At 45.4% G+C, this 22,790-nt stretch overlaps 1 protein-coding gene across 1 annotated transcript in view; it reads right to left on the bottom strand.

Annotated features, from left to right (window-relative positions):
• The window catches only part of LOC126095008 (sodium- and chloride-dependent glycine transporter 2-like), a 584,984-nt gene that overhangs the window by 232,099 nt on the left and 330,095 nt on the right, over positions 1 to 22,790 (bottom strand). The window contains exon 3 of the mRNA XM_049909667.1: positions 21,426 to 21,579. Within this exon, the coding sequence (XP_049765624.1) occupies positions 21,426 to 21,579 (154 nt within the window). The remainder of the gene's footprint in view (positions 1 to 21,425; positions 21,580 to 22,790) is intronic.

The following is a 22,790-nucleotide window of genomic DNA, read 5'->3' as shown; positions in this document are numbered from 1 at the left end:
AGATCTGGGGCCGTGCCGGCCACGGGATTACCTCAAGATAATGCAGACAGTTCACAGAGACACGTGCCATGTGTGGACAAGCATGGTCTTGTTGAAAAAGAAATCTCTGTTTTAACCACAAATCAGTAGCTGTGACAGTGGCTGTTAGTGTAACTGGTCTTTGATATCCTGGATGCTAGAATTGGGACGGGATTGATGTCTGAACTGATCCCATGCAAATTCTATTGGGGACAGATCTGGGGCCGTGCCGGCCACGGGATTACCTCAAGATAATGCAGACAGTTCACAGAGACACGTGCCATGTGTGGACAAGCATTGTCTTGTTGAAAAAGAAATCTCTGTTTTAACCACAAATCAGTAGCTGTGACAGTGGCTGTTAGTGTAACTGGTCTTTGATATCCTGGATGCTAGAATTGGGACGGGATTGATGTCTGAACTGATCCCATGCAAATTCTATTGGGGGCAGATCTGGGGCCGTGCCGGCCACGGGATTACCTCAAGATAATGCAGACAGTTCACAGAGACACGTGCCACGTGTGGACAAGCATGGTCTTGTTGAAAAAGAAATCTCTGTTTTAACCACAAATCAGTAGCTGTGACAGTGGCTGTTAGTGTAACTGGTCTTTGATATACTGGATGCTAGAATTGGGACGGGATTGATGTCTGAACTGATCCCATGCAAATTCTATTGGGGGCAGATCTGGGGCCGTGCCGGCCACGGGATTACCTCAAGATAATGCAGACAGTTCACAGAGACACGTGCCATGTGTGGACAAGCATTGTCTTGTTGAAAAAGAAATCTCTGTTTTAACCACAAATCAGTAGCTGTGACAGTGGCTGTTAGTGTAACTGGTCTTTGATATCCTGGATGCTAGAATTGGGACGGGATTGATGTCTGAACTGATCCCATGCAAATTCTATTGGGGGCAGATCTGGGGCCGTGCCGGCCACGGGATTACCTCAAGATAATGCAGACAGTTCACAGAGACACGTGCCATGTGTGGACAAGCATGGTCTTGTTGAAAAAGAAATCTCTGTTTTAACCACAAATCAGTAGCTGTGACAGTGGCTGTTAGTGTAACTGGTCTTTGATATCCTGGATGCTAGAATTGGGACGGGATTGATGTCTGAACTGATCCCATGCAAATTCTATTGGGGACAGATCTGGGGCCGTGCCGGCCACGGGATTACCTCAAGATAATGCAGACAGTTCACAGAGACACGTGCCATGTGTGGACAAGCATTGTCTTGTTGAAAAAGAAATCTCTGTTTTAACCACAAATCAGTAGCTGTGACAGTGGCTGTTAGTGTAACTGGTCTTTGATATCCTGGATGCTAGAATTGGGACGGGATTGATGTCTGAACTGATCCCATGCAAATTCTATTGGGGGCAGATCTGGGGCCGTGCCGGCCACGGGATTACCTCAAGATAATGCAGACAGTTCACAGAGACACGTGCCACGTGTGGACAAGCATGGTCTTGTTGAAAAAGAAATCTCTGTTTTAACCACAAATCAGTAGCTGTGACAGTGGCTGTTAGTGTAACTGGTCTTTGATATACTGGATGCTAGAATTGGGACGGGATTGATGTCTGAACTGATCCCATGCAAATTCTATTGGGGGCAGATCTGGGGCCGTGCCGGCCACGGGATTACCTCAAGATAATGCAGACAGTTCACAGAGACACGTGCCATGTGTGGACAAGCATTGTCTTGTTGAAAAAGAAATCTCTGTTTTAACCACAAATCAGTAGCTGTGACAGTGGCTGTTAGTGTAACTGGTCTTTGATATCCTGGATGCTAGAATTGGGACGGGATTGATGTCTGAACTGATCCCATGCAAATTTTATTGGGAGCAGATCTGGGGCCGTGCCGGCCACGGGATTACCTCAAGATAATGCAGACAGTTCACAGAGACACGTGCCATGTGTGGACAAGCATTGTCTTGTTGAAAAAGAAATCTCTGTTTTAACCACAAATCAGTAGCTGTGACAGGGGCTGTTAGTGTAACTGGTCTTTGATATGCTGGATGCTAGAATTGGGACAGGATTGATGTCTGAACTGATCCCATGCAAATTCTATTGGGGGCAGATCTGGGCCGTGCCGGCCACGGGATTACCTCAAGATAATGCAGACAGTTCACAGAGACTTGTGCCATGTGTGGACAAGCATTATCTTGTTGAAAAAGAAATCTCTGTTTTAACCACAAATCAGTAGCTGTGACAGGGGCTGTTAGTGTAACTGGTCTTTGATATCCTGGATGCTAGAATTGGGACGGGATTGATGTCTGAACTGATCCCATGCAAATTCTATTGGGGGCAGATCTGGGGCCGTGCCGGCCACGCGATTACCTCAAGATAATGCAGACAGTACACAGCGACACGTGCCATGTGTGGACAAGCATTGTCTTGTTGAAAAAGAAATCTCTGTTTTAACCACAAATCAGTAGCTGTGACAGGGGCTGTTAGTGTAACTGGTCTTTGATATCCTGGATGCTAGAATTGGGACGGGATTGATGTCTGAACTGATCCCATGCAAATTCTATTGGGGACAGATCTGGGGCCGTGCCGGCCACGGGATTACCTCAAGATAATGCAGACAGTTCACAGAGACACGTGCCATGTGTGGACAAGCATTGTCTTGTTGTAAAAGAAATCTCTGTTTTAACCACAAATCAGTAGCTGTGACAGTGGCTGTTAGTGTAACTGGTCTTTGATATCCTGGATACTAGAATTGGGACGGGATTGATGTCTGAACTGATCCCATGCAAATTTTATTGGGAGCAGATTTGGGGCTGTGCTGGCCACGGGATTACCTCAAGATAATGGAGACAGTTCACAGAGACACGTGCCATGTGTGGACAAGCATTGTCTTGTTGAAAAAGAAATCTCTGTTTTAACCACAAATCAGTAGCTGTGACAGGGGCTGTTAGTGTAACTGGTCTTTGATATACTGGATGCTAGAATTGGGACGGGATTGATGTCTGAACTGATCCCATGCAAATTCTATTGGGGGCAGATCTGGGGCCGTGCCGGCCACGGGATTACCTCAAGATAATGCAGACAGTTCACAGAGACACGTGCCATGTGTGGACAAGCATGGTCTTGTTGAAAAAGAAATCTCTGTTTTAACCACAAATCAGTAGCTGTGACAGTGGCTGTTAGTGTAACTGGTCTTTGATATCCGGGGTGCTAGAATTGGTACGGGATTGATGTCTGAACTGATCCCATGAAAATTCTATTAGGAGCAGATCTGGGGCCGTGCCGGCCACGGGATTACCTCAAGATAATGCAGACAGTTCACAGAGACACGTGCCATGTGTGGACAAGCATGGTCTTGTTGAAAAAGAAATCTCTGTTTTAACCACAAATCAGTAGCTGTGACAGGGGCTGTTAGTGTAACTGGTCTTTGATATCCTGGATGCTAGAATTGGGACGGGATTGATGTCTGAACTGATCCCATGCAAATTTTATTGGGAGCAGATCTGGGGCCGTGCCGGCCACGGGATTACCTCAAGATAATGCAGACAGTTCACAGAGACACGTGCCATGTGTGGACAAGCATTGTCTTGTTGAAAAAGAAATCTCTGTTTTAACCACAAATCAGTAGCTGTGACAGGGGCTGTTAGTGTAACTGGTCTTTGATATGCTGGATGCTAGAATTGGGACGGGATTGATGTCTGAACTGATCCCATGCAAATTCTATTGGGGGCAGATCTGGGGCCGTGCCGGCCACGGGATTACTTCAAGATAATGCAGACAGTTCACAGACACACGTGCCATGTGTGGACAAGCATTATCTTGTTGAAAAAGAAATCTCTGTTTTAACCACAAATCAGTAGCTGTGACAGGGGCTGTTAGTGTAACTGGTCTTTGATATCCTGGATGCTAGAATTGGGACGGGATTGATGTCTGAACTGATCCCATGCAAATTCTATTGGGGGCAGATCTGGGGCCGTGCCGGCCACGGGATTACCTCAAGATAATGGAGACAGTTCACAGAGACACGTGCCATGTGTGGACAAGCATTGTCTTGTTGAAATATAAATCTCTGTTTTAACCACAATTCAGTAGCTGTGACAGTGGCTGTTAGTGTAACTGGTCTTTGATATCCTGGATGCTAGAATTGGGACGGGATTGATGTCTGAACTGATCCCATGCAAATTCTATTGGGGACAGATCTGGGGCCGTGCCGGCCACGGGATTACCTCAAGATAATGCAGACAGTTCACAGAGACACGTGCCATGTGTGGACAAGCATTGTCTTGTTGTAAAAGAAATCTCTGTTTTAACCACAAATCAGTAGCTGTGACAGGGGCTGTTAGTGTAACTGGTCTTTGATATCCTGGATGCTAGAATTGGGACGGGATTGATGTCTGAACTGATCCCATGCAAATTTTATTGGGAGCAGATCTGGGGCCGTGCCGGCCACGGGATTACCTCAAGATAATGCAGACAGTTCACAGAGACACGTGCCATGTGTGGACAAGCATTGTCTTGTTGAAAAAGAAATCTCTGTTTTAACCACAAATCAGTAGCTGTGACAGTGGCTGTTAGTGTAACTGGTCTTTGATAGCCTGGATGCTAGAATTGGGACGGGATTGATGTCTGAACTGATCCCATGCAAATTTTATTGGGAGCAGATCTGGGGCCGTGCCGGCCACGGGATTACCTCAAGATAATGCAGACAGTTCACAGAGACACGTGCCATGTGTGGACAAGCATTGTCTTGTTGAAAAAGAAATCTCTGTTTTAACCACAAATCAGTAGCTGTGACAGTGGCTGTTAGTGTAACTGGTCTTTGATATCCTGGATGCTAGAATTGGGACGGGATTGATGTCTGAACTGATCCGATGCAAATTCTATTGGGGGCAGATCTGGGGCCGTGCCGGCCACGGGATTACCTCAAGATAATGCAGACAGTTCACAGAGACACGTGCCATGTGTGGACAAGCATTGTCTTGTTGAAAAAGAAATCTCTGTTTTAACCACAAATCAGTAGCTGTGACAGTGGCTGTTAGTGTAACTGGTCTTTGATATCCGGGGTGCTAGAATTGGGACGGGATTGATGTCTGAACTGGTCCCATGCAAATTCTATTGGGGGCAGATCTGGGGCCGTGCCGGCCACGGGATTACCTCAAGATAATGCAGACAGTTCACAGAGACACGTGCCATTTGTGGACAAGCATTGTCTTGTTGAAAAATAAATCTCTGTTTTAACCACAAATCAGTAGCTGTGACAGTGGCTGTTAGTGTAACTGGTCTTTGATATCCTGGATGCTAGAATTGGGACGGGATTGATGTCTGAACTGATCCCATGCAAACTCTATTGGGGGCAGATCTGGGGCCGTGCCGGCCACGGGATTACCTCAAGATAATGGAGACAGTTCACAGAGACACGTGCCATGTGTGGACAAGCATTGTCTTGTTGAAAAAGAAATCTCTGTTTTAACCACAAATCAGTAGCTGTGACAGTGGCTGTTAGTGTAACTGGTCTTTGATATCCTGGATGCTAGAATTGGGACGGGATTGATGTCTGAACTGATCTCATGCAAATTCTATTGGGGACAGATCTGGGGCCGTGCCGGCCACGGGATTACCTCAAGATAATGCAGACAGTTCACAGAGACACGTGCCATGTGTGGACAAGCATTGTCTTGTTGTAAAAGAAATCTCTGTTTTAACCACAAATCAGTAGCTGTGACAGGGGCTGTTAGTGTAACTGGTCTTTGATATCCTGGATGCTAGAATTGGGACGGGATTGATGTCTGAACTGATCCCATGCAAATTTTATTGGGAGCAGATCTGGGGCCGTGCCGGCCACGGGATTACCTCAAGATAATGCAGACAGTTCACAGAGACACGTGCCATGTGTGGACAAGCATTGTCTTGTTGAAAGAGAAATCTCTGTTTTAACCACAATTCAGTAGCTGTGACAGTGGCTGTTAGTGTAACTGGTCTTTGATATCCAGGATGCTAGAATTGGGACGGGATTGATGTCTGAACTGATCCCATGCAAATTCTATTGGGGACAGATCTGGGGCCGTGCCGGCCACGGGATTACCTCAAGATAATGCAGACAGTTCACAGAGACACGTGCCATGTGTGGACAAGCATTGTCTTGTTGTAAAAGAAATCTCTGTTTTAACCACAAATCAGTAGCTGTGACAGGGGCTGTTAGTGTAACTGGTCTTTGATATCCTGGATGCTAGAATTGGGACGGGATTGATGTCTGAACTGATCCCATGCAAATTTTATTGGGAGCAGATCTGGGGCCGTGCCGGCCACGGGATTACCTCAAGATAATGCAGACAGTTCACAGAGACACGTGCCATGTGTGGACAAGCATTGTCTTGTTGAAAAAGAAATCTCTGTTTTAACCACAATTCAGTAGCTGTGACAGTGGCTGTTAGTGTAACTGGTCTTTGATATCCTGGATGCTAGAATTGGGACGGGATTGATGTCTGAACTGATCCCATGCAAATTTTATTGGGAGCAGATCTGGGGCCGTGCCGGCCACGGGATTACCTCAAGATAATGCAGACAGTTCACAGAGACACGTGCCATGTGTGGACAAGCATTGTCTTGTTGAAAAAGAAATCTCTGTTTTAACCACAAATCAGTAGCTGTGACAGTGGCTGTTAGTGTAACTGGTCTTTGATATCCGGGGTGCTAGAATTGGGACGGGATTGATGTCTGAACTGGTCCCATGCAAATTCTATTGGGGGCAGATCTGGGGCCGTGCCGGCCACGGGATTACCTCAAGATAATGCAGACAGTTCACAGAGACACGTGCCATGTGTGGACAAGCATTGTCTTGTTGAAAAAGAAATCTCTGTTTTAACCACAAATCAGTAGCTGTGACAGTGGCTGTTAGTGTAACTGGTCTTTGATATCCTGGATGCTAGAATTGGGACGTTATTGATGTCTGAACTGATCCCATGCAAATTCTATTGGGGGCAGATCTGGGGCCGTGCCGGCCACGGGATTACCTCAAGATAATGCAGACAGTTCACAGAGACACGTGCCATGTGTGGACAAGCATTGTCTTGTTGAAAAAGAAATCTCTGTTTTAACCACAATTCAGTAGCTGTGACAGTGGCTGTTAGTGTAACTGGTCTTTGATATCCGGGGTGCTAGAATTGGGACGGGATTGATGTCTGAACTGGTCCCATGCAAATTCTATTGGGGGCAGATCTGGGGCCGTGCCGGCCACGGGATTACCTCAAGATAATGCAGACAGTTCACAGAGACACGTGCCATGTGTGGACAAGCATTGTCTTGTTGAAAAAGAAATCTCTGTTTTAACCACAAATCAGTAGCTGTGACAGTGGCTGTTAGTGTAACTGGTCTTTGATATCCTGGATGCTAGAATTGGGACGTTATTGATGTCTGAACTGATCCCATGCAAATTCTATTGGGGGCAGATCTGGGGCCGTGCCGGCCACGGGATTACCTCAAGATAATGGAGACAGTTCACAGAGACACGTGCCATGTGTGGACAAGCATTGTCTTGTTGAAAAAGAAATCTCTGTTTTAACCACAATTCAGTAGCTGTGACAGTGGCTGTTAGTGTAACTGGTCTTTGATATCCTGGATGCTAGAATTGGGACGGGATTGATGTCTGAACTGATCCCATGCAAATTCTATTGGGGACACATCTGGGGCCGTGCCGGCCACGGGATTACCTCAAGATAATGCAGACAGTTCACAGAGACACGTGCCATGTGTGGACAAGCATTGTCTTGTTGTAAAAGAAATCTCTGTTTTAACCACAAATCAGTAGCTGTGACAGGGGCTGTTAGTGTAACTGGTCTTTGATATCCTGGATGCTAGAATTGGGACGGGATTGATGTCTGAACTGATCCCATGCAAATTCTATTGGGGACAGATCTGGGGCCGTGCCGGCCACGGGATTACCTCAAGATAATGCAGACAGTTCACAGAGACACGTGCCATGTGTGGACAAGCATTGTCTTGTTGTAAAAGAAATCTCTGTTTTAACCACAAATCAGTAGCTGTGACAGGGGCTGTTAGTGTAACTGGTCTTTGATATCCTGGATGCTAGAATTGGGACGGGATTGATGTCTGAACTGATCCCATGCAAATTCTATTGGGGGCAGATCTGGGGCCGTGCCGGCCGCGGGATTACCTCAAGATAATGCAGACAGTTCACAGAGACACGTGCCATGTGTGGACAAGCATTGTCTTGTTGAAAAAGAAATCTCTGTTTTAACCACAAATCAGTAGCTGTGACAGTGGCTGTTTGTGTAACTGGTCTTTGATATCCTGGATGCTAGAATTGGGACGGGATTGATGTCTGAACTGATCCCATGCAAATTCTATTGGGGGCAGATCTGGGGCCGTGCCGGCCACGGGATTACCTCAAGATAATGCAGACAGTTCACAGAGACCTGTGCCATGTGTGGACAAGCATTGTCTTGTTGAAAAAGAAATCTCTGTTTTAACCACAAATCAGTAGCTGTGACAGTGGCTGTTAGTGTAACTGGTCTTTGATATCCGGGGTGCTAGAATTGGGACGGGATTGATGTCTGAACTGGTCCGATGCAAATTCTATTGGGGGCAGATCTGGGGCCGTGCCGGCCACGGGATTACCTCAAGATAATGGAGACAGTTCACAGAGACACGTGCCATGTGTGGACAAGCATTGTCCTGTTGAAAAATGACAGCATGATACTGTCGCATCAGAGGTAATACGTTAGGACCGTATGTGACGTATCGCTGTGCTGAGACCTGAAGTCATACGCAATTGCTACCCACATTATGAAACCGGCAATAACACCGCTGTGCCTCCCCAAAGCACTGGAACAATAGGATGTATCCCTGAGCACTGATATACGTGCCGATGATGGCGGTCTGGGGTGCTGACGATCAGCGAGCGGTTCATCGCTGAACACTATGCTTCCCGCACAAGGCACCACTCAAAACACAGTTGATTGTTCTAACAACTTTCGGGTGTAAGCCCAGGTCCCGTCTACATTCTGCCACGATATTTCGGCCCAAAGACGTCCGGCCATCTTCAGATGAGTAGACAACTACTAAAGAGCACAGTGCATTCACTGTATTTATGCCGAATCTCGCTCATGCGAAATGTCCTGACGTCTTTCGGCGCATGCGTCAGGTGATGACATGCGCTAGACAGCCGAGTTGTGTGCGCTCCCCTCGGTGCCGGAAGTGAGAGATGATCTAACCGTTAAGTATGAAATGACCCCGTCGATTCCGCTGTCATGCGATAATTTTCATTATAGGGTTCAGATTTTTATCCACTTGAATGCCGATATCACCATTTATAAGATTATCGGCGAGGCGTATTTCCGCCGATTTAGAAACTGGAGTAAAATTTTGATTCTGTTGTATTCCATTGAGTGTTCTGCTACTGCTGGTTTGTACACGGGTGTACACTTCGTGTTCTGTACGATGCTCCTGGATACTTCTCGTCGTCTGGCCTGTATACGCAGCACCACACCCACAGGCAATATTTGTAAACGCCCGCATTTTTCAGTTGTGAGTCGTCTTTAACGGATCCAACCAGGGCCAAGCTCTTCGCTGGTGGACGGAAGTCAACCTTGATTTTATTTTTCCTAAGCAGTCTGCGTATTTTAGAAGAGACATTCTCGGCATGTGGAAGAAACGCAGTTGATTTATAATCGTATCACTGACCCAGTGCGTTTCATCTTGTTATTATAGCTGTGCATAGCCTTCCTTATTTCACGCGGAGAGCAGGCATTTTCTCTAAAAACCCACACACACACATGTATCCATACATTCGGCGTCTAGCTGGCATCACCTCGCACAAGCTACCAGTGTTCTTAGTATGCTCGTAATACTGTGTACTGTGACGGAAGATGGTGTGGGTAGTGGGTGTTATTTGCTGTAGGATGTGGGATTTTTCAAAATCTGATATTTTGGAGGAGTCAGGTTACGAAAAGGATGTCTTCAACGGTAGGTGGAGGACACAGGGAGTTGTTTGTCTGTAGCGGTATATCAACACTGCATATACCGGTAGAGACGGTATGTTCAGTATTTTGGGAGGGGGTTTGGATTTGTATTTGTGAGAGTAGTTAGGGTGAGTTTGGTCCTAGGTATTGCAGGTAGGTGGGGAATTATTTGCGAGGGTACCGTTGCTTGCAGTGAGGGCACGTGGGTGGGTTTTTGCACTTTTTGGTCATGTGGTCGTTGACATCGATAGGCTTGTGCATTTCTTCTAGATGCTTCGACAGGAAGTTCCTTTGCCGAGTTCGAGTGTCGGTCGGGCACACAGTTTTAATCTGCCAGGAAGTTTCATATCAGCGCACACTCCGCTGCAGAGTGAAAATCTCATTCTGGAAACATCCCCCAGGCTGTGGCTAAGCCATGTCTCCCCTGTATCCTTTCTTTCAGGAGTGCTAGTTCTGCAACGTTTGCAGGAGAGCTTCTGTAAAGTTTGGAAGGTAGGAGACGAGATACTGGCAGAAGTAAAGCTGTGAGTAGCGGGCGTGAGTCTTGCTTCGGTAGCTCAGATAGTAGAGCACTTGCCCCCGAAAGGAAAAGGTCCCGAGTTCGAATCTCGGTCGGACACACAGTTTTAATCTGCCAGGAAGTTTCATATCAGCGCACTTTCCGCTGCATAGCGAAAATCTCATTCTGGAAACATCCCCCAGTCTGTGGCTAAGCCATATCTCCGCTGTATCCTTTCTTTCAGGAGTGCTAGTTCTGCAAGGTTCGCAGGAGAGCATCTGTAAGTTTGGAAGGTAGGAGACGCGATACTGATAGAAGTAAAGCTGTGAGTACCGGGCGTGAGTCGTGCTTCGGTAGCTCAGTTGGTAGAGCACTTGCCCGTAAAGGCAAAGGTCCGGAGTTCAAGTCTCGGTCGGGCACACAGTTTTAACCTCACAGGAAGTTTCATATCAACGCACACTCCGCTGCTGAGTGAAAATCTCATTCTGGAAACATCCCCCAGGCTGTGGCTAAGCCATGTCTCCGCTGTATCCTTTCTTTCAGGAGTGCTAGTTCTGTAACGCTTGCAGGAGAGCTTCTGTAAGTTTGGAAGGTAGGAGACGCGCTACTGACAGAAGTAAAGCTGTGAGTACCGTGCGTGAGTCGTGCTTCGGTAGCTCAGATGGTAGAGCACTTGCCCGCGAAAGGCAAAGGTCCCGAGTTCGAGTATCGGTCGGGCACACAGATTTAACCTGACAGGAAGTTTCATATCAGCGCACACTCCGCTGCAGAGTGAAAATCTCATTCTGGAAACATCCCCCAGGCTGTGGCTAACCCATGTCTCCGCTGTATCCTTTCTTTCAGGAGTGCTAGTTCTGCAAGGTTCGAAGGAGAGCATCTGTAAGTTTGGAAGGTAGGAGACGAGATACTGACACAAGTAAAGCTGTGAGTACCGGGCGTGAGTCGTGCTTCGGTAGCTCAGATTGTAGAGCACTTGACCGCGAAAGGCAAAGGTCCCGAGTTCGTGTCTCGGTCGGGCACACAGTTTTAATCTGCCAGGAAGTTTCATATCAGCGCACACTCCTCTGGAGAGTGAAAATCTCATTCTGAGAACTTAGAACTACTTAAACCTAACTAACCTAAAGGACATCACACGACACCCAGTCATCACGAGGCAGAGAAAATCCCTGACCCCGTCGGGAATCGAACCCGGGAACCCGGGCGCGCGAAGCGAGAACGCTACCACACGACCACGAGCTGCGGACTATGGCACTGATAGAAAAACGTGGTAGTCAGAGAGAGCAATGTCTGGGGAACACGACGGGCAAGGTAGGACTTACCATTTCAACGTTTCCAAGTACGTTTTGACAGGTTCTGCGACGCTGGACGAAGCACTCTCGTGGTGCAAAATACCTTTTCATGTCTGTCGCGTATTGTGGACCTTTGTGTTTCGCTTCTACTGCAGAAGTAAAGCTGTGAGTACCGGGCGTGAGTCGTGCTTCGGTAGCTGAGATGGTAGAGCACTTGCCCCCTCCCCCCCCCCCCACGAACCATGGACGTTGCCGTAGGTGGGGAGACTTGCGTGCCTCAGCGATACAGATAGCCGTACCGTAGGTACAACCGTACCGTAGGTACAACCACAATGGAGGGGTATCTGTTGAGAGGCCAGACAAACGTGTGGTTCCTGAAGAGGGGCAGCAGCCTTTTCAGTAGTTGCAAGGGCAACAGTCTGGATGATTGACTGATCTGGCCTTGTAACAATAACCAAAACGGCCTTGCTGTGCCGGTAATGCGAACGGCTGAAAGCAAGGCGAAACTACGGCCGTAATTTTTCCTGAGGGCATGCAGCTTTACTGTATGATTAAATGATGATGGCGTCCTCTTGGGTAAAATATTCCGGTGGTAAAATAGTCCCCCATTCGGATCTCCGAGCGGGGACTACTCAAGAGGATGTCGTTATCAGCAGAAAGAAAACTGGCGTTCTACGGATCGGAGCGTGGAATGTCAGATCCCTTAATCGGGCAGGTAGGTTAGAAAATTTAAAAAGGGAAATGGATAGGTTAAAGTTAGATATAGTGGGAATTAGTGAAGTTCGGTGGCAGGAGGAACAAGACTTCTGGTCAGGTGACTACAAGGTTATAAACACAAAGTCAAATAGGGGCAATGCAGGAGTAGGTTTAATAATGAATAGGAAAATAGGAATGCTGGTAAGCTACTACAAACAGCATAGTGAACGCATTATTGTTTCCAAGATAGATACGAAGCCCACACCTACTACAGTAGTACAAGTTTATATGCCAACTAGCTCTGCAGATGACGAAGAAATTGAAGAAATATATGATGAAATAAAACAAATTATTCAGACAGTGAAGGGAGACGAAAATTTAATAGTCATTGGTGACTGGAATTCGGGTGTAGGAAAAGGGAGAGAAGGAAACGTAGTAGGTGAATATGGATTGGGGCTAAGAAATGAAAGAGGAAGCCGCCTGATAGAATTTTGCACAGAGCACAAATTAATCATAGCTAACACTTGGTTTAAGAATCATGATAGAAGGTTGTATACATGGAAGAACCCTGGACACACTAAAAGGTATCAGATAGATTATATAATGGTAAGACAGAGATTTAGGAACCAGGTTTTAAATTGTAAGACATTTCCAGAGGCAGATGTGGACTCTGACCACAATTTATTGGTCATGACCTGTAGATTAAAACTGAAGAAACTGCAAAAAGGTGGGAATTTAAGGAGATGGGACCTGGATAAACTGAAAGAACCAGAGGTTGTACAGAGTTTCAGGGAGAGCATAAGGGAACAATTGACAGGAATGGGGGAAAGAAATACAGTAGAAGAAGAATGGGTAGCTTTGAGAGATGAAGTAGTGAAGGCAGCAGAGGATCAAGTAGGTAAAAAGAAGAGGGCTAGTAGAAATCCTTGGGTAATAGAAGAAATATTGAACCTAATTGATGAAAGGAGAAAATATAAAAATGCAGTAAATGAAGCAGGCAAAAAGGAATACAAACATTTCAAAAATGAGGTCGACAGGAAGTGCAAAATGGCTAAGCAGGTATGGCTAGAGGACAAATGTAAGGATGTAGAGGCGTATCTCACTAGGGGTAAGATAGATACTGCCTACAGGAAAATTAAAAAGACTTTTGGAGATAAGAGAACCACTTGTATGAACATCAAGAGCTCAGATGGAAACCCAGTTCTAAGCAAAGAAGGGAAAGCAGAAAGGAGGAAGGAGTATATAGAGGGTCTATACAAGGGCGATGCACTTGAGGACAATATTATGGAAATGGAAGAGGATGTACATGAAGAAGAAATGGGAGATACGATACTGCGTGAAGAGTTTGACAGAGCACTGAAAGCCCTGAGTCGAAACAAGGCCCCCGGAGTAGACAACATTCCACTGGAACTACTGACGGCCTCGGGAGAGCCAGTCCTGACAAAACTCTACCATCTGGTGAGCAAGATGTATGAGACAGGCGAAATACCCTCAGACTTCAAGAAGAATATAATAATTCCAATCCCAAAGAAAGCAGGTGTTGACAGATGTGAAAATTACCGAACAATCAGTTTAATAAGCCACAGCTGCAAAATACTAACACGAATTCTTTACAGACGAATGGAAAAACTAGTAGAAGCCGACCAAGGGGAAGATCAGTTTGGATTTCGTAGAAATACTGGAATACGTGAGGCAATACTAACCTTACGACTTATCTTAGAAGAAAGATTAAGGAAAGGCAAACCTACGTTTCTAACATTTGTAGACTTAGAGAAAGCTTTTGACAATGTTGAGTGGAATACTCTCTTTCAAATTCTAAAGGTGGCAGGGGTAAAATACAGGGAGCGAAAGGCTATTTACAATTTGTACAGAAACCAGATGGCAGTTATAAGAGTCGAGGGACACGAAAGAGAAGCAGTGGTTGGGAAGGGAGTAAGACAGGGTTGTAGCCTCTCCCCGATGTTATTCAATCTGTATATTGAGCAAGCAGTAAAGGAAACAAAAGAAAAATTCGGGGTAGGTATTAAAATCCATGGAGAAGAAATAAAAACTTTGAGGTTCGCCGATGACATTGTAATTCTGTCAGAGACAGCAAAGGACTTGGAAGAGCAGTTGAACGGAATGGATGGTGTCTTGATGGGAGGATATAAGATGAACATCAACAAAAACAAAACGAGAATAATGGAATGTAGTCGAATTAAGTCGGGTGATGTTGAGGGTATTAGATTAGGAAATGAGACACTTAAAGTAGTAAAGGAGTTTTGCTATTTGGGAAGCAAAGTAGAGAGGATATAAAATGTAGACTGCCAATGGCAAGGAAAGCGTTTCTGAAGAAGAGAAATTTGTTAACGTCGAGTATAGATTTAAGTGTCAGGAAGTCATTTCTGAAAGTATTTGTATGGAGTGTAGCCATGTATGGAAGTGAAACATGGACGACAAATACACTCCTGGAAATGGAAAAAAGAACACATTGACACCGGTGGTGTCAGACCCACCATACTTGCTCCGGACACTGCGAGAGGGCTGTACAAGCAATGATCACACGCACGGCACAGCGGACACACCAGGAACCGCGGTGTTGGCCGTCGAATGGCGCTAGCTGCGCAGCATTTGTGCACCGCCGCCGTCAGTGTCAGCCAGTTTGCCGTGGCATACGGAGCTCCATCGCAGTCTTTAACACTGGTAGCATGCCGCGACAGCGTGGACGTGAACCGTATGTGCAGTTGACGGACTTTGAGCGAGGGCGTATAGTGGGCATGCGGGAGGCCGGGTGGACGTACCGCCGAATTGCTCAACACGTGGGGCGTGAAGTCTCCACAGTACATCGATGTTGTCGCCAGTGGTCGGCGGAAGGTGCACTTGCCCGTCGACCTGGGACCGGACCGCAGCGACGCACGGATGCACGCCAAGACCGTAGGATCCTACGCAGTGCCGTAGGGGACCGCACCGCCACTTCCCAGCAAATTAGGGACACCGTTGCTCCTGGGGTATCGGCGAGGACCATTCGCAACCGTCTCCATGAAGCTGGGCTACGGTACCGCACACCGTTAGGCCGTCTTCCGCTCACGCCCCAACATCGTGCAGCCCGCCTCCAGTGGTGTCGCGACAGGCGTGAATGGAGGGACGAATGGAGACGTGTCGTCTTCAGCGATGAGAGTCGCTTCTGCCTTGGTGCCAATGATGGTCGTATGCGTGTTTGGCGCCGTGCAGGTGAGCGCCACAATCAGGACTGCATACGACCGAGGCACACAGGGCCAACACCCGGCATCATGGTGTGGGGAGCGATCTCCTACACTGGCCGTACACCACTGGTGATCGTCGAGGGGACACTGAATAGTGCACGGTACATCCAAACCGTCATCGAACCCATCGTTCTACCATTCCTAGAATGGCAAGGGAACTTGCTGTTCCAACAGGACAATGCACGTCCGCATGTATCCCGTGCCACCCAACGTGCTCTAGAAGGTGTAAGTCAACTACCCTGGCCAGCAAGATCTCCGGATCTGTCCCCCATTGAGCATGTTTGGGACTGGATGAATCGTCGTCTCACGCGGTCTGCACGTCCAGCACGAACGCTGGTCCAACTGAGGCGCCAGGTGGAAATGGCATGGCAAGCCGTTCCACAGGACTACATCCAGCATCTCTACGATCGTCTCCATGGGAGAATAGCAGCCTGCATTGCTGCGAAAGGTGGATATACACTGTACTAGTGCCGACATTGTGCATGCTCTGTTGCCTGTGTCTATGTGCCTGTGGTTCTGTCAGTGTGATCATGTGATGTATCTGACCCCAGGAATGTGTCAATGAAGTTTCCCCTTCCTGGGACAATGAATTCACGGTGTTCTTATTTCAATTTCCAGGAGTGTAGTTTTGACAAGAAGAGAATAGAAGCTTTCGAAATGTGGTGCTACAGAAGAATGCTGAAGATCAGATGGGTAGATCACATAACTAATGAGGAAGTATTGAATAGGATTGGGGAGAAGAGAAGTTTGTGGCACAACTTGACCAGAAGAAGGGATCGGTTGGTAGGACATGTTCTGAGGCATCAAGGGATCACCAATTTAGTATTGGAGGGCAGCGTGGAGGGTAAAAATCGTAGGGGGAGACCAAGAGATGAATACACTAAGCAGATGCAGAAGGATGTAGGTTGCAGTAGGTACTGGGAGATGAAGAAGCTTGCACAGGATAGAGTAGCATGGAGAGCTGCATCAAACCAGTCTCAGGACTGAAGACCACAACAACAACAACAACTGCTTTCTATAACGACTTTCTGTGGTTATGTTCGTCAGTTTCAGTAGCTTCGATAACTTGCTCTCTTCAACCTCCATACTGGTCTAGGACGTCAAAATAATTGTTTTTGAAGCGTTGAAACCGTGCTCTGGACATTGTTTCATTAACAGTTGCCTCACCTTTTCCGCAATTGGTAAACGGTCCATTTTAACACGGGTAATGTATCACGAAGCAAATACCGTCCGCAGTGGTGGTATGTTACGTGATACCACGTACTTATATGTTTGTGACTATTACAGCTCTATCCATCACAACGCGAAAAACGTGGTCCAACTACAACATTCGTATTTCTTTGCGAAATATGTAATAAAAATGGTCGTTCCTAATTAATAAAACGCAGTTGATATCCGTTTGACCTATGGCAGCGTCATCTAGCGGGCCAACCATAGCGCCATCGGGTTCCCCCTTCAATCTAGACAAGTTTCGTTCTTTGTAGTTTTTTTCGTTTGACGCTTATTTCGTGAGATATTTGGTCCAGTCACCGACAATGGACCAGCCTGTATGAGCTCTCCAGTCTTCTTAAACTATTTTTGTATTCAGGATACCTCACATTGTAAAGCGCCTCATCAGCTTCATACATTTCTATTAATTATTTAGTTGCGGGACAAAAAATGTAATTATTACTTTGATCTACAATAAAAATAGTTTTTAATGCACATAAAGTGTATTGAACAATTATTTACTTTCAGATATTGCTCCTTTAGTGGTTTAAAATTGCTTCACACGTTTCAGGTATTATTTTAGTTAGTGTGCACTGTGGTATTCGAGTGCTGTACTGTACGCTAGAGTAACTCCCTCCTGTAGCAAGAAATCAGAGTATTACTGTGAACCTGTATTCTGCAGATATGGCAATTCTTACGTGAGTGTTGTGCATTGTGGTACGAGGAGACACTTCACTGAGCAAATACTGAATTGTATGCTCATCCATTCCTAAGCAATTTATGTCCCATTTGACGTCCTCCACTAGAAACTCACGTAGCAAACTTTGTTAATGGTTTTATCGTTGTGAAAGCCACGTCTTTACTCAGGTGTGTTTCTTTTATTTCCCCCCACTTCTCGTCCAAATGCGCCCGCAGCGCAATTGTGATACATGCAACTGCTGCGCATAAGAAGTTGTTGTTGTCAGCCATCTTGAACTTTGGCGAAAAATATGATGACAGTGTAATCACCCTTTACAGTGCCACGTCAAAGAAATATAATAGTGTGATACCGGCCTAAAGCCGTCGGCAAATGGACCGTGCTGTCGAACGTTAACGTTGACCGTGCTCAGGAACGATGCAACTTGTGCATACGGTACGTGGGCCCCAACGTGGTATACGCGATCGCAACGCACTCCAGAGAGAGTTGAGGGATGTTTCTAGTTCGTAAATCACACTGTTTATTCAACGGGCGCGCGTAAAATTCCCACGTTAGCTCTATTAAAACGCACATTTCTTCCATCGTCCATGAAAAGAAAAGTACCATGTCCAATCAATAAGGACACGAGCTTATAAAAGTTCCATTACAAACAGTGCGGTACAAATTTGGAATACTTCTCCGCATAAGATAAACATTATTTCATCATTCCCACATTTTAGTAAAACCCCATGGTCAGTCTTACTTGATCACTGATCCTACCCCGCAGCAGAATCTTTGCAACATAAAAGAAGAAGGAGCAAAATATCTTTATACAAGTAGCGCAAGCTGTCCTTTAGATTAAGCCAATCGAACAAAGTCACCCCTCAAAAAAAGGTGAACTTGTATTTACATAACATCAAATATTATAGTCTATACTTACATTAAACTAATAATAAAATATCAGAACGAAATAAAAACGCGAGTATTAGGAAAAAATTTGGTTGTGTCAGGAGGCGAACCACCGCCCCAACAAAATAACTCATACTAGCACAGTGACGCTATTCATTACGCTTTTTTTTTAGTTACAATATTTTATTTCACAGAACAGCCACAAAAGTAACAAATATTTTGAGAATCAAATAAAGCTAACCTCATGGGCTTAAATTAATTCATTCTTTTAATTACGATATTGCATGTAGTACAGTTCAGAGATGCGTTAAATGCATGGATCACATTGAATGTTTGGTTTTTGGACACTTGTGGCAAGAATAACGGATGTTTAGTTGCAGGGGAAGAACAAGCCGATTTCGTCACTGATGAATGTTACCACTTGTACCATGTCTAATAATAAACTCATTAAAACACTGCACAGATTTAAATTTTCGCGGTTACTTTACCATAAGCTGTTATGTCCTAATATTGTCATAAACTCTACAAACTGGAATCTTGAGAAATTTCGCGTATGTAATACTGTATTTTGAATGACTAGTTACTTTCTCGTGGTGCGTTAATTTAAGTCCAAAAATGGTTTGATTGTGTGCTAAACCATCACACATTTCGTCTCTAATCATAGTATCTTACCGCTTGCTAAAAACCTTATTCGTAGATATTTTACTAACTGAAATTTAATTATAACACATTGTACCAAGAACAATGCGTTTTGGGTGGATCTTCAGTGTGTCGCTTGCCTTCAAATTGCCTACTCTCATTATACGCAAGTTACAGTAATTCTTTTGCCACGAATATGATTTTTATCATTATTTTATTGGAACGAATCACACAGTTAACAACGGGTTTTGCAGTGATTCTCAATTTGATGGTGCTCGGAACGGCGTATATACATATAGGCTTGAAATGAATGCCAATATGGCGCCTCACAAGTCTGTACTGAAGGGAGACGGCGTACGTGTGACGTAGGTGGCGTTGTGCCATCTCATTGGTCAACGCTCAGACGCACGCTCAGAACATCTGACATGCCAGATATTGCTCTGCACGTTCGGAAAGACGCCCGAGCGTGCTATTCCACGCTGTGACGTCAGGAACTCGGCACGCTCAACGCTCAACGTTCGGATGCACGGTCCGTGTGCCGACGGCTTAACGGCTAGAGCGCGACCAAGTTGCCCTTCTTGCGACTTGACGGCCGGTATTACACTATCAAATTCCTTTGTCAAATATCTTTGTCCAAAATCTTTGTCAAAGATATTGGATGGTGTAATAGGAACTTTGTCAAATGTCGTCCAATATTTGATCAAATCTAGGGCCTCGCTGTAGATTTGATCAAAGAAATCGCTTGTCTTCTGTTCACTGCAATGTGACATGTTACCACATGGAGCGCTAGCATCGCTACAGCGTTCTGTAATCTGTAGTCTGTAGTGTTTTTATAAACATTCCCGGTCAATACAATTGGTGTGTGCGGACAACTACAAAATTGATAGAGATGTATGAAGCTGATGAGGCGCTTTACAACGTGAGGCACCCTGAATACAAAAATAAAATAAGAAGATTGGAGACGAGACCTGACCTGACCTGACCTAACCTAAAATAACATAACCCTCTCCTGTAGCAAGGAATCGGAGTGTTACACTGTTACAGTGAGCCTGTCTTCTGAAGATGTAGCAGTTCTTAAGTGAATATTGTACTTTGTGATATGAGGATACACTTCACTGAGCACATACAGGAATGTATGCTCATCCATTCTTAAGTAATTGATGTACCACTTGACGTCTTCCACTGTAAGCTCACGTAAGAAGTTTTGTTGAATGCTTTTATCGTGTCGTCGTAAAACCCACGGCTTCACCCAGATTAGATTAGTTTTTCGTTCCATAGATCCGTGCTGAGGAGATCGTCGTGGATGTGGAACATGTCAATTTTTTTAAGCTGAAATAACAATACTAATAGTATAAATAAATACATCATTTGTTTCTATCAAAAATTTCGTCAATGGAGAAGGAGTTGGCCACTAGTAAGTCTTTCTGGCACCTTTTAAACTGATCTTTATTTGTAACTAAATTTTTCATGTTTGCTGGCAAATTATTGAAGATGAGTGTTCCTGAGTAGTGGACCTCTTTTTGAACTAAAGTACGTCTTTTTAAGTCCTTGTGTAGATCATTTTTGTTCCTGGTATTGTATGTATGAACTGAGTTGTTTGTTGGAAAAAGAGATATATTATTTACGATAAATTTCATTAAGGAGTAAATATACTGAGAGGCAGTAGTTAGTATACCCAGTTCTTTGAAGAGGTTTCTACAGGACGTCCGTGAATTTACTCCACAAATAATACGTATTACACGCTTTTGGACTCTGAAAACTTTTGTTTGACTTGAAGATTTACCCCAAAATATTATACCATATGACATTATGGAATGAAAGTATGCAAGCTTTTTCATTTTTATGTTGCCTATGTCTGCTAACACTAGAATTGCAAACAGATTTGTTAAGGCGTTTCTGCAGTTCTGGGATGTGATCCTCCCAACTGAATTTATTATCAAGTTGTAATCCCAGGACTTTTAAGACTGTCAACCTCGTATGTATGGTTCCATTTTTCCCCCCACTTCTCTTCCGCATGTGCACACAATGCAATTGGGGTACGTACAACTGCTGCGGTTAATAACAAATTGTTGTCAGTCATCTTGAACTTTGACGAAAAATTTGATGACAGTGTAATACCCCTTCTAGCGCTACATCAAAGATCTTTGTCAAATATATTTGACGGAATATTTGATCACATCTTTGATCAAATCTTTGACAAATAAATTTGATAGTGTAATACCGGCCTTAGCCATTCGCAGCCTCGACGGCGGTCGGCGGTGAGCCGGACAGAAGTGTGTTCTGCAGCCGCGGCCGCGGCAGGTACTCACGTGAAGTATTCCTCGGCGGGAGGGCGTCGGCTGGCGCGCTCCGCCAGCCCCGATATGTTGGCGGCGGCTGCCTCGCTGGCGTTGTAGCACCGCTGCCGGAAGTAGGTGCCGTTGAGCGCCGCGCACGCGTCCGCCTCCTCGTACGAGTAGCACGCTGCGGACAGGCGGGAGAGACACGCGTCAGAAAAGTAAAAGGACTCACAGCAGGCGCCGCAACAGGGGCCTAGCAGCAGTGACACGCCGGTGCAAACTCCTCGTTGCCGTAACTGTCTTACCACGTGCACGCGGAATAGTCTCGTGTGGCTGAAAGTGACTGCAGCAGATATAATGTACACAACTACACCCCAATGTCACCGACGTCCGCCTGTTGCAGGATCATAGAGCAATCTCTAAGCTCACACATTATAAAGTTTCAGGAAAAAGATAAAGCTTATCTGAAAGGTCGGAACGTGTTCATTAAAAAGAAAACCACTCCTGTGAAACATAGTTTGCTTCATTTATCTACTACTAGCTGTACCTGGCCACGCATTGCTGTGGCTCAGTCCGATTGAATGGAATGGGAACTGGATATACATCCTAAACTGTCCCCCCTTAACATAAACAGAGCTACGAGTACGCTTGTTATTAGTATAATTGCCTTTAAATGTCCTGTGTCGTATACTGGAATTCACGACGTGCTCTACACATGAGACGTAATCATTATTTAAGTAATGACAGATGTGTTGTGTCTTAAACTGTTTTAACCCTAATACGTGAAGATGAAGTAGTGAAGGCAGCAGAGGATCAAGTAGGTAAAAAGACGAGGCCTAGTAGAAATCCTTGGGTAACAGAAGAAATATTGAATTTAATTGACAAAAATGCAGTAAATGAAGCATGCAAAAAGGAATACAGACTTCTCAAAAATGAGACCGACAGCAAGTGCAAAATGGCTAAGCAGGGATGGCTAGAGGACAAATGTAACGATGTAGAGGCATAGCTCACTAGGGGTGAGATAGATACTGCCAACAGGAAAATTAAAGAGACCTTTGGAGAAAAGAGAACCACTTGTATGAATACCAAGAGCTCAGATTGAAACCCAGTTCTAAGCAAAGTAGGGAAAGCAGAAATGTGGAACGAGTATATAGAGGGTCTATACGAGGGCCATATACTTGAGGACAATATTATGGAAATGGAAGAGGATGTAGATGAAGATGAAATGGGAGATACGATACTGCGTGAAGAGTTTGACAGAGCACTGAAAGCCCTGACTCGAAACAAGGCTCCAGGAGTAGACAACATTCCATTACAACTATTGACGGCCTTGGGAGAGCCAGTCCTGATAAAACTCTACCATCTGGTGTGCAAGATGTATGAGACAGGCGAAAT

This window comes from Schistocerca cancellata, chromosome 8 (genome assembly GCF_023864275.1).
Source record: "Schistocerca cancellata isolate TAMUIC-IGC-003103 chromosome 8, iqSchCanc2.1, whole genome shotgun sequence".
NCBI classification, from domain to species: Eukaryota; Metazoa; Arthropoda; class Insecta; order Orthoptera; family Acrididae; genus Schistocerca; species Schistocerca cancellata.
Note: the sequence above shows the minus strand (reverse complement) of the source record. Positions and strands in the feature narration are given on the sequence as shown.